This window comes from Micropterus dolomieu, linkage group LG23 (genome assembly GCF_021292245.1).
Source record: "Micropterus dolomieu isolate WLL.071019.BEF.003 ecotype Adirondacks linkage group LG23, ASM2129224v1, whole genome shotgun sequence".
In the NCBI taxonomy this organism is placed as follows: Eukaryota; Metazoa; Chordata; class Actinopteri; order Centrarchiformes; family Centrarchidae; genus Micropterus; species Micropterus dolomieu.
Window position 1 is genome coordinate 2,437,809 of NC_060172.1, and position 12,582 is coordinate 2,450,390.

The 12,582-nt window shown below is 42.2% G+C and overlaps 2 protein-coding genes across 5 annotated transcripts in view; both read left to right on the top strand.

The window, feature by feature from the left end:
- fbxo7 (F-box protein 7) overlaps positions 1-3,927 on the top strand; it is a 6,796-nt gene extending 2,869 nt beyond the window's left edge. For 2 of the 4 annotated variants that reach the window (XM_046041151.1, XM_046041152.1), the window contains exons 4-11: positions 11-62; positions 1,113-1,337; positions 1,419-1,563; positions 1,640-1,723; positions 1,811-1,906; positions 2,057-2,233; positions 2,315-2,355; positions 3,576-3,927. In XM_046041151.1, coding sequence (XP_045897107.1) covers positions 11-62; positions 1,113-1,337; positions 1,419-1,563; positions 1,640-1,723; positions 1,811-1,906; positions 2,057-2,233; positions 2,315-2,355; positions 3,576-3,884 — 1,129 coding nt within the window. In that variant the 3' untranslated portion in view covers positions 3,885-3,927. The remainder of the gene's footprint in view (positions 1-10; positions 63-1,112; positions 1,338-1,418; positions 1,564-1,639; positions 1,724-1,810; positions 1,907-2,056; positions 2,234-2,314; positions 2,356-3,575) is intronic. The other 2 variants (XM_046041150.1, XM_046041153.1) reach the window with 1 other exon arrangement.
- A 1,239-nt stretch (positions 3,928-5,166) lies between these two features.
- LOC123962973 (protein NLRC3-like) overlaps positions 5,167-12,582 on the top strand; it is a 17,098-nt gene continuing 9,682 nt past the window's right edge. Inside the window, exons 1-3 of the mRNA XM_046039487.1 lie at positions 5,167-5,390; positions 6,628-6,752; positions 7,288-8,106. Coding sequence (XP_045895443.1) covers positions 6,634-6,752; positions 7,288-8,106 — 938 coding nt within the window. The 5' untranslated portion in view covers positions 5,167-5,390; positions 6,628-6,633. The remainder of the gene's footprint in view (positions 5,391-6,627; positions 6,753-7,287; positions 8,107-12,582) is intronic.

Below are 12,582 nucleotides of genomic sequence, written 5' to 3' on the forward strand. Positions count from 1 at the left end.
AGAACCAGAGGCAACAGCAGAACCAACAGACCCGACAGACCGCTGCCACGACGTCCAGCCAGGTGAGTGGAACCAGTTCATCTGGTGAAAACATACAAAGGTAGAAGAAGTACTCGGATCTTGTACTTGCAAAAACAGTAATACTCCAGTGTAGAAATACACAAAAGTGGAAGTTTTATTATTGAAAAATATACATAAAGTACCAAAAGTAAAAGTAGTACTTATGCAAAATCATAGATATTATTGGATTATATTTATTGATGCATTCATGTGTTCATCCCTTTAATGCTGAAAAGAAAAACATTTTAAATGTAGTGGAGTAGAAGAATAAAGTGGCAGCAAATGGAAATACTAAATAGTACCTCAACATTTTACCTGAGTAAACATTGTTCCTTAGAAATCAGATCACTCGTCACCTTCAGCTGACTAATTTAATAATTGGAGATAAATTAGATCAACGTTAACAAGAAGCAGACTAAATGAAACATCACTCTGTGTTTTTATACAAAAAGTTGTGTTTGTCCTTCAGGGAGAATAGAAGTTTAAAGTATTCTGACACTGTAACATGTCCTCCAGTTTTATTTACTTTTCTAATGAACAAAGTGAAAGAGGTTTGCTGGTGAAGCGTTCAGGTGAATAATTTGATAGAAGAAAGAAATTCGGCCTGAATCTGTCGGGACTCGTCGCGTTTTATGAGAAGAAACCTGAAGTTCAAACAGCTGTCAGTGAAGCTCGGCGTGTTTAATGCCGAGTCAGTCCTCAGATTACAGCCGACTCGGCACCAAACGTGTCTGAGTTTACAGCGTCCCTGTGAAGACCAGCTCCTTCACAGCTTGTTCACCATGTTGCAGGCAGACCCAGGCTACTTGCTGAAGCAGTCATTGCTCAGTGTGGAGGATCCTGACAGTAGAGCTGCAACGATTAATCGATCAGTTGGTTGAAAGAAAATTAATCTGCAACTGTTTTATTAATCGTTTCACTCATTTTTTTAAAAGCAAAATGAGAAAATGCTTCTGGCTTCTTCTTCTTGAATGTGAAGATTTGTCGATAATGAAAATAGTCTTTGGCTGCAGCCCTACCTAACAGTCTTTTACGGTCTCTGCGATGAACAGCCCAGCAGCAGCCCTGCAGCACCCACGGAGGCTGAGACCGGTGAGATGTTGGACTCTGGACCTTCGGTGTCCAGCTGGGAGCCGATGCTGTGCGGCGAGGCAGAGGAGGGTCAGGCTCCCCTCTCTCTGGAGCTCCTCTACCACTCGGCCCAAACCGCCAGTCCCAGCGACGCCATCGTGGTGGCCGGGAACCTGCTGATGCTGGAGACCGGGTTTGTTCCTCAGGTGAGACCGCAGAGGTTACTACAGAACGGTGTGGGCTGAAGTCAGGCAGGTGACGGTGAAATACTCCGTGTGTGTGTTCAGGGCTGCGAGCTGAAGCCAGGTGAGATGCCTGCAGGGTGGAGGTCTGCAGGTGGAGTCTACAAACTGCAGTACACTCATCCTCTGTGTGAAAACAGCCTCGCCATGGTGGTAGGCGTGTGCATGGGCCCCGTGCTCGTCATCAACGGTGAGTTTGTTAACCTTATTTCACGATCCCGCTGTGTGATCGGACTTTTAAACCGAAAGGTTTCTTCTTCTTGCAGCGACTCTGAAGGTGAACGAAACGGTCGACACGGTCCGCAAACTGTGTCTGAATCCATCCAGCTACGTGACCGACGCCTGGCCAGGTAGAGAGCTCTGATTGGTCGAAATGAAACCAGCCCAGCGTCGGAGCGTCTGTGAATAACTCTGGTGTAAATGTTTCTGTCGTTCAGGAGAAAGTGCAGCGGCTGCTTTCAAAGACCTGAACAAGCTGTCCAGGACCTTCAAAGACCAGCTGGCGTACCCGCTGATCGCTGCCGCCAGAGAAGGTACGGACTCAGGAGGAAGGAAGGAGGGAGGGAAGGAGGGCAGGGGGCGGGAAGGAAGGGCAGGAAGGAAGGAAGGAAGGAAGTAAGGAGGGAAGGAAAGAAGGAGGGAAGGAAAGTACAAGAACCTCAACATTGTAATGGTGTTTGCAGCGATGGCTCTGCCGGTGGCGTTCGGTCTGGCTGCTCTTCCTCCGGAGCTCCTCCTCCGAGTCGTCCGCCTGCTGGACGTCGTCTCTGTGGTCCGACTGTCTTCGGTCTGCAGACGCTTCAACGTCGCCACCGACGACTCGACGCTGTGGAGACACCTGTACCGCCGAGACTTCAGAGGTGAGACCTCAGGGAGACGTGCGGGATGAAAACGCGTATCTCCCAGATAATCGATACCTTAACAAACCCGTCTGTGTTCAGATTCAGATCCCAGCAGAGCCAGAGACACGGACTGGAAGGAGGTGAGCATAATATATCACATAAATAACCTCAAATTCTGAACACCCATAATGTTATTTTGCATGTTTTAAAAACAATTGCCAGAAAATTCTAATGTTTTGAAAATGGAGTGGTTATTTTAAAAAAATTGAATTTGCAATGTTTTGGCCACATCTTATAAAATCATGCAGAGCACAACCTCGCCTGAGCCTTTTATCATCATCAGCAGCAGCATCATCTTCCTCTAACTGCTCCGTGTCACTTGTATCTATAATCAGGAGATCTTCAATGCTGTACTTTTTTGCCATTTAAAAAATACAAACCAAACACAATTTACTGTGTATTTCTCCTCTGAAATGGTCAATTCTTATTTAAATTCAGTGACCAAAAAGACAATTATTATGAAGTGAGTCTCAGTACAGCAGGAAAACACAATATAGGCTACAAACTTCCTCAATTTCTGCTTTAAATAAACCAAATTATGCCTTTAATTAGTTTGCTTAAATAATTAAAAGAGTGAATGAGGCTTAATGGAATGTATAATGCAATAAAATTATGATTTACACATGTATAAATAAATGACCTTATTTACCTGCTGTATCTAATTTGATACGCATATTCAACACAATTTTACTATAAAATAAGTTATTAAATATTGAGTAACTATACATTACTTCAATCCAGTAGATATTCATATTGAAGTATCCAAAACATTTTCAATGTTTTTCTTTACGTTCTTCTTCAAAATTGGCAAAAGTTTCCTTGCAGCTCACCGATTGAAGATTTCTGCCCCCTGGTGGATCATCTGTGCATTATCTGATTCTTTACGTCAGGTTTTTGGGGGAAAGAATTATCACACTGATGATGCAGAAGTCTCATGAATCATATATGATTCACTTTGCGTTACACAGTTAAGAGTTTTTATTACCTTTTAATCACAGAAACATAATTTTAAATAAACAATAAATCACAGTCCACTTATTTGTTGAAACTTCCTGAAACATTCACACATTTTACAGTGAGAAAGATTTTAATCAATAATGACAGGCCTAAACAATTAATCCACTGCAAAAAATGTCCTGCTCATTAACTGATCAGCTGACTAATCGTTCAGTTTTATAGAAATGTTTTCTCCTTTTACTGAATTTGGGCAGAGCTGCACAGCTGGTTGGATATTTATTTCTGAGTCGTTCTGTTACTCTTTATTTTATTTCACACCTTCTGACTTTCTTTCTGCCTCCAGCTTTACAGACGGTCCTTTAAGATCCGCTTGGAGATGCGACGCGAGTCTTGCCGCCACTTCCTCCCTCCTTTCCACCGAACCCCCCGGGACATCTTCAACCCCGTCCCCGTCCCCCTGCACCCCCCGCTGCCCGGGATCATCGGGGGGGAGTACGACCAAAGACCGAACCTCCCCCACGGCCTCCTCCCCCGCCCTCGCTTCGACCCCATCGGGCCACTGCATGATCCCGACGGGAGACTTATGGGGAACTTCCGCAGAGTCGGACCGATGAGAGGTCGACCTGCAGACGTCCGACGAGGTTTCATCTGATCACGCGTTCTTTTACTGCAACAATAAAACACACGGATCCGAACGACACGAGTGTTTGTTTGTGGAAAAGTGTTGTTGAAAGCAGAGAGAGGAAGCCGGTGTGTTTTTATTACATGTGATGTGAACGTTTGTGAAAACGCATGACTCAAGAACGATAGAAACTGGAGAGAAAAATCTGATCTAGCTTTAGTTCTAACTTCAGTTTGCATCATGCAGGAACCTCCGGGTCTGAAAGGGGAAGCTCCTTAAACCTGCGTCCTCTCCAGCAGCCAGCAGGGGGCGACTCCACCTGATTGTATAGAAGTCTATGAGAAAATGTTTCTACTTGTCAGCTGATTTATTCCCTCAGTAAACTCTTTCCTGATGAGTTTATGGTCTCAGTCGCTAGTTTCAAGTCTTCTTCAACACAGCATGATGTTCATTTAGTAAATTATGGTCCCATTCAGAGGAACAGAGACCAGGAAGCAGGGGATAATAGTTAACTAATTTGTTTTTGTCACCAGGGGCTTTTTGCAGGTCGTTGTTTAAATCATCTGTATGGAAGCCCATTCAAACACACAGTATGTAAATTCTGCCGTCTCGGACATCAAAACAATTGAAAAGAGGTAGTTTGATGGCGTCGTGAAGTAGCGTGAGATCTTGGGAGCTGCTTCTCTCGATTAGGTTTCCTTAAATGTCGCTCAGGAGGTTTTTACCAGGAGCAGAGTGATCCGCTAAGGTTTCCTCCTCCTCCTGTGATTAAAAACGATAAAAAAACACTGAATAAATGATCTGATGATAAAAAATCTGTGTTTCTCTGATGCTGCTACTTTTTTTTACTTAAAGGAAAATTTTGCCTTTGTATTTCATAATTTTGACTTGTTATCTTATAATTCATGATGAAAATAGGAAGAGATGCTCATGATGTGTCAAAAAGAATAATTATAAGTAATATGCGGGAATGAAACTCTGTTTTTCTTTTTAGCACCACAGCTTAAAATGACAGTTTTCACTAAAATGTGATGAAAAGTTAAAAATTGTGTTTCCTCATTAACTAAACTGCTTGAATTAAAATAATCTTCCAAACAAACACATATATATATATATATTATTTATTTATACACACGATCATTCACCTTCTTTAACAGTAACTCTGTTGCTGAGAGATGACTGTTTCACCAAGTCTGTCTGGGCCTGCAGTCAGAGAACAAAAGGATGAGACATGTGCTCAACTTAGAGGGAGGAGTTTGGTAAGAAGCAGCTCTGAGCTCATTCTAACTTCACCATCTCCCGACAGAATCAGGAAATGGTTTCAGTTTCTTTGCTGTGGGTGGATGGAAACTGATTGAGAATCTCCACTCAGAGAACAACAGGATGTGGTATGAAGCAGTCATAAGATCTTTAACTTGTCCCACCTCCCATCCAACACTTAAACTGGAATCTTATTGTTGTCACACGTCGACCTCCAGGCTGTTTATTGTCTCAGTCTGAATCAGGCGTGGTTTCCTCTGCATCTCTCTCTCAGCGGTGAGTACAAACTGACAAACATGAGAACAGACTGCTGCTCTTTTATTCATGCGTATCTGATCAGACAGCAACTCAAGTACTGAAGTATAAATCAGAGGTATTAGTATTTGAGTATTTTCATCCCACTTTGTAGTTCTACTCCACATCTCAGAGGTTCGTGAACACAGAACTGTCTTCAGTGCAAACTCTGATGACATGCCGTTGGCCTTACAAAGTCTTTTTACTACGCGAGTTTTAGAATATACAGTATATCTAGTAGCTATTCATACAACTTACAAGCTCGTCCTCCTCAGTTTGTCCTACTCCTCCTCTTGTGACCTTTGTCCTCTTCCTCTTAAAATACTGCAGGATGCTCGTCTCTGTGTGAACATTTTGACTACTTTTAAATTGTGGACACGTAGCAGAGACACAAACACCTCAGGACGCAAGTTATTAAGGCCACTTTTAACTGGTTCAAGGAAGAGGGACCAAATCTCCCCAACACTGGCTGCTCTTCACTGCTTACCAGTCAAAGAGTCGTTTTTAAGGTGTTATGTGGACTGGCTCCATCTTATATTTCAAAACTCCTCATGTTTTATCACAGACCCCTCAGATCATCAAACTAATCCCTCTTAGCCATCTACCCTTGATTATAAGATCGTCCCCCACCATCGACACTTTTGTCTCGTCTTAAAACGCATTTTTATTCTTTGGTATTTGAGTCTGTTTAGGAGCACTTGGGCTCATGTTTTTTATTTTTTTATTTTATTTAACTATCTTGTTTTTCTATCTTATTGCTGGATGCCATTAATTGGCCTGTTTAAATTTATCTGGTTTTCTACTGTATAACTTTGTTCAGCACTTTTCAACTTGTGTTTAAATGTGCTTTATAAATAAACTTGACTTGACTGAAGACTCTCAATATATGTAAACTTCTCAATTGCCTGAACTGCTGATTATATTTTAATTTTACTTAAATTTTATTTTGTTTATATATTTTGTTTTTGTCTAACCCTGGTCCTTGTTTTAGAATTGCAATGAAGATTAAAAAAAAGCAAAACTGGCCGTTACGGGGGGAGTTTCAAGGCATCTTACGCAAGATTAGGAAGTTTAGACCGTTTTTAACAGTGTATATAAAAATTTGCCGACACATCTGGAACTATCACAACTGATTTTGCCACCAGTGTGATGACAGAGTGACCATCAGTACTGAGGATTTCCTGTTTGGAGCTGATAAGAATGACTTCTGTCTTGTTAGGATAAGATGGAAGAGGAGGACAGAGCAGAGTCTGCAGGATCCAGCTGTCTGTCTATGAAGAGTGACTGGTCCAAAGGAGGAATTCCTCCAGACTTCAGTCCTGAACCTGGACCCTCAGACACAAAGTAAGAAACTGTTTTTACTGTAAACTGACCTGATGGAAGATGATGCATTGAAGACAAAATGTTGTGCTAAAAGAACTGTTTCTGAACTTTATTCCCTCCCCCTCTCTGGTCTGAAAACCTCCAGTGTTTGATGGAAGTGTAAACACTGACACACTCCCAGTCTGCTGTGACCACTAGTTGTATGTCTAACTGAGCTAATTAGATAAGGGTAGCTAGTTAGCTGCGGTTAGTGGTTGCTTTAGCAACAAGTAATGCTATCTGTTGATCAGCAACCTGCATAAATAACAAATAGAGCTGAGGCAGAGCAGCCGGGGGACATGAGGGAATCATTGGTGCCGTCTTCCTCTTAGTATCTGTGCAGCTGTCAGTCACCTAGAGAAGCTGGAATCTGATCTAAGAGGACCAATACAAACTTTAAAGCTCCTAATGATCCACAGCAGCAGCAGTTTGTGTGTTTAGAGCTTCCTGAATGGCTTCATCAGAGAATATATCAAGGATTCATGTGATCTGAATAAAAACATCTTGGTGTTTGCAGAGTTCAGTCCAACAGACAGAGAGCAGAGTCTGCAGCATCCAGCTGTCTGTCTATGAAGAGTGACTGGTCCAAAGGAGGAATTCCTCCAGACTTCAGTCCTGAACCTGGACCCTCAGACACAGGATCCAGCTGTCTGTCTATGAAGAGTGACTGGTCCAAAGGAGGAATTCCTCCAGACTTCAGTCCTGAACCTGGACCCTCAGACACAGGATCCAGCTGTCTGTCTATGAAGAGTGACTGGTCCAAAGGAGGAATTCCTCCAGACTTCAGTCCTGAACCTGGACCCTCAGACACAGGATCCAGCTGTCTGTCTATGAAGAGTGACTGGTCCAAAGGAGGAATTCCTCCAGACTTCAGTCCTGAACCTGGACCCTCAGACACACGATCCAGCTGTCTGTCTATGAAGAGTGACTGGTCCAAAGGAGGAATTCCTCCAGACTTCAGTCCTGAACCTGGACCCTCAGACACACGATCCAGCTGTCTGTCTATGAAGAGTGACTGGTCCAAAGGAGGAATTCCTCCAGACTTCAGTCCTGAACCTGGACCCTCAGACACACGATCCAGCTGTCTGTCTATGAAGAGTGACTGGTCCAAAGGAGGAATTCCTCCAGACTTCAGTCCTGAACCTGGACCCTCAGACACACGATCCAGCTGTCTGTCTATGAAGAGTGACTGGTCCAAAGGAGGAATTCCTCCAGACTTCAGTCCTGAACCTGGACCCTCAGACACAGGATCCAGCTGTCTGTCTATGAAGAGTGACTGGTCCAAAGGAGGAATTCCTCCAGACTTCAGTCCTGAACCTGGACCCTCAGACACAAAGTAAGAAACAGTTTTTACTGTAAACTGACCTGATGGAAGATGATGCATTGAAGACAAAATGTTGTGCTAAAAGAACTGTTAGTGCAGATACTGTTTCAAACTAAGATGGATCTGATTTTATTTCTGGAGCAAAACACCTGAACCTCCATTTCAGATATATAAAATTATTTTTTATACGAGTTATATTCATATTGCTTGATATAAACAGTTTCATAGTAGGTTTTTTCACTTATTTGGTGAGTTTTGTGCAAAAGAAATTAAAGGTCTGTCCCAAATAAAGGCCGGGTCAATTTAGTGTTGTTACTTTCAGAAACGTAACAACACTTATTTTCATGATTAATCAACTAATTATTTTAGTCCATAAAATATCAAGAAATTGTGAAAAATGCTCTTCAGTTTTCCAGAGACCAAAGTGATGTCTCCAAATTGCTTCTTTTTCCAACCAACAGTCCACGACCCAAAGACTCGTCATTTAATATCATAATGACAAAACAGCAGCAATTCTTCACATATAAAGAGGTGGTATTCTGCTTTTTGGCTTTCCCCTCTCCTATATCGAGTTATATTCCTTTTTTGTGCATGTAACAGGTTTGCAAATTGAAAAAGACCAAAGTCCAGCCCAAAGGGAGTTCCCATCTCCCACAGAAAACTCTGCTCTGAACAGCTCGTTTGTAGTCATCCCTGTGATGTCCCAGGGATGAAAGCTAATGCTGCGTTCCAGGCAACCCGTAACTGGGAAATTTCCGACTTCCAACTAGAAAAACCATCCTGCAACGCCACCTAAAGTCGAATTTCCTACTTAAATATGTACCCCGACTTCACGAGTAGCCGCTGAATTACGTCACAATACAATGTCAGCGCCCATGGAAGCACACATTGTAAATGGTACACCATAAACTAAAAGGCAACAAAACGTATTTTTGCATGTATTTAAATTAGCAAGTTTGCATTAAAACTGCTATCCTTTTAATTAACACCTAAAACACTGTTGAGGGTGCAAGTGTGTGTACACAATGTCATGTTCAGCCATGGTTTTCGTTCACTTTCGGCGTCATGCACCACCATGCACCTGGAACGCTTTTAGGTTGGAAGTCAGATATTTCAACGTGGAAATTTCCCAGTTCCTAGCAGTCTGGAATGCAGTATAAATGCACCTCTTATAATGCGACATTCACACTAAATTTATTCCATGCAACGCTCTCCTTGCGGGGGTTTTATCGCTGGACAACTGCTTAGTGTTCACACACAACGCAATAACGCAAATAAACACAACTCGTCATTACTACAGCTGTATGAACCCAAAGTAAACATTTTGCTGTGATTAAACAGCAATAAACGGATCAAACTGATGCTGAAATAACCACAATATGATGCAGATTTGTTAAACATATGAATTCATGCTTTGTCAGGTCTGTCAGCAGGACAACAACTTCTAAAATGTTTGTTTTCTGAATGGAGTTCAGATCGATCAGGGCTATGCTATGCTAACCAGTACACAGTAAAGTACAACGATAGCTGGAATAAAGTTACAGACACATTTTTTCTGAACTCACCAGGTAGTTCAACCTCCTCGCTTTCTTTTCTCCCAGCAAGGTCCAGTTTTGCCCGGTTTTTATGTAAATATGAAGTAGTGCCAAACGACGCTAACAACACTGGAACCGGATGTGCACGGAAGCTAGCTGCTGAGAAGCTCGAGCGAAGATAAATCAACATAAAGTAAAAAACTAATTTAATAAAAGCAGTTTACTCCAAGCTCCTCCCGCGAGCAAATGGCGTAGCTGTCAGAGCAGAATCCAGTCCGACTACGGGTGTTTATTTGTCCAAAAGCGGCTCTACGCGTCTTTGCGTTGACTTTGAATGTAAACTCACTGCCCCGAACGCTCGCTTCGCTTTTGGTCTGAAAGCACCATAACGATCGCCAAGCGGCTACTCCGACATGCCCTCAAAAACCCTGAGCTGCAGCACACACCTTCCAAACACTAGCTACCCTCCAGGCAGTCAGTGGAAATAAAGTTGTTCCTGTGATGTAGAGACAAAGCTCAGTTAAAACTTTATGGATGAAAGATACTTTTGTTACAGATTAATAACTCACCACTCTGAAACTCTCGCTCCAGTCCATGTTGCCAAGCTGGTCGGCAACATGTACAGCTGAACCGAAGCTGTTTACCGGCTTCTCGCTTCTGATTGGCTGGTAGTCCATAACTAGGAACTGAGCATGTGCAACTCCCAACAAAGATCATTTAGAGACAAGATGTATCACTCCATAGCTAAAACGAAGCCTTCAACACAGGGTGAAAAGAGGAGCTGCAGCAATGTGCAGTATGACATAAACGGAGGGAGAGTATGTACTGTTCAGAGATTTAATAATGTCAACTGGGGCAAAAAAATGACAGGCTGGTGAATTGGCCTGCAGAGATTGAAAAAAAAAAAAAAAATAAGCAGGATAGCAGCCCAAGGAGCAAACAGATCTAGTAGGGAGCATGCAAGAATCAGAATCCAAAGAAAACAAAGTCCAATAACAGACTGCAGTCAAGCCAGCCTGCACTTCGAAAACGACAGTCAAGCCAGCCCTTGCGCTGTTTTGCAATTTGTGTTTTTTCTAGGCATTACAGTAACATCATGTCGCAGCACATTTACATAGTGCAATTGGTGTATCAGAAACGATTGAATAAATAATTGCTTAAGACAACACAAGTATCTAAAGAAAGTATAACATTTTCACAGAAAGCTTACTAAATTCAGCCAAGATTCAAACTGATGTTAAAAGAAAACCTCCTTTTTTCATGAACTCATTTCACTTCACAATGATAGCAGATCACCTGAGGGTGTCCCTCTTTCAATATCAGAGAGATTGGATGTAGGTGTTAATAGTTACAGGCCTTAAAAATGTCTAATGTTGTCACTGAATTTGTCCATTTTTGATTGATGTAAAAAGAAAACCTCCACTAACTCAATTCACTTCACAGTGATAACAGACCATCTCAGGGTGACCCTTGGTGAAGATCTGAACTACACTATGTTGTAAAAGTTTTAGGCAGTACACATTTACACAAGATGGTTTATGAAATCCTATTTTTAATCCATGGGGTTTAATAAGGAGTTGGCCCACCCCTTGTAGATATAACAGCTTTGGCTCTTCTGGGAAGGCTGTCCACAAGGTTTAGGAGTGTGTTTATGGCAATTTTTGACCATTCTTCTGTAATCCCATTTGTGAAGTCAGTCAAAGATGTTGGACGAGAAGGCCTGGCTCGCAGTCTCGCTCTAATTCATCCAAAGGTGTTCTGTGGGTTGAGGTCAGGACTCAGTCAGGTTCTCCACACCAAACTCGCTCATCCATGTCCTTTTTAAAAGAAAACCTGCAGTTTCCACCAACTCATTTCACTTCCCAGAAATAGCAGACCACTGTAGAGCATCCCTCAGTCCATATCAGAGCTTTCGGTTTTAGGGTAAAGAAATTAAAGCCCTATAAAATGTCAGGTGTATTGTTTTTATCTGCGATTCGCCTGTTACTCAAGCTGCCTCACCAAGCTCCGTGTGTTCTTGCATCTTTAATGAACAAAGTGTTTCAAAGTTTTGCACATTCTTTCAGAGCCAAAGCCAACACCTGTCTGATTCCAACACCAACAATCTGGTCGATCACTTCAATCATATCTGCTTGTCGTCACTAAATATTACTGCTCCTCTAAAGGTTAGGCCTACGTCTAAAGCTAGTAAGCAACCCTGGATAAATGACAGCATTCGCAGCCTAAAAAGGGAATGCAGGAAAGCAGAGCGCAGATGGAAAAAATCCAATCTCCAAGTCCATTACCTCAGTCTGAAGGATTTATTAATTAACTAAAATAACATGGTTAAGGATGCGAGAACACACAATTTTTCTGAACTCATTACTACACATAAACACAATCCCAGGTTTCTGTTTAAGACTGTGGATCAGCTGGTAAACCCAACCCCTCCTTGTGCTTCAGCTGGAAGTAATGATGACTGTGAACGGTTTTTATCTTATTTTACCAATAAGGTGGTGTCAATCAGAGCCTCTATTACCCCCGTGGCCTCTTACTCAGAGGTTCCTCACCAGCAACAAGAGAGTTTTAACCAGTTTTATCCCATCGACTTGTCTGAGCTTTTAAAAACAGTATCATAAATGAGAGTGTCCTCCAGCCCACTTGATGTAATACCTACAAAGTTTTTACTGAAAGTAATAGATTCTGTTGGGCCCCATTTGATCTCTGTTTTCAACAGCTCCCTATCTACTGGTTGTGTCCCTGATTATTTTAAAACGGCTTGCGTGAACCCACTTTTAAAGAAACCTGGTTTAGATCCCTCCCTCCCACATAATTTTAGACCAATTTCAAAACTGCCTTTTATTGCAAAGATTCTAGAAAGAATTGTGTCCAAACAGCTGCTCACTGTGCTGGAAAATAACAAAATATTTGAAAAGTTTCAGTCTGGTTTTAGGAAGTACCACAGCACTGAGAC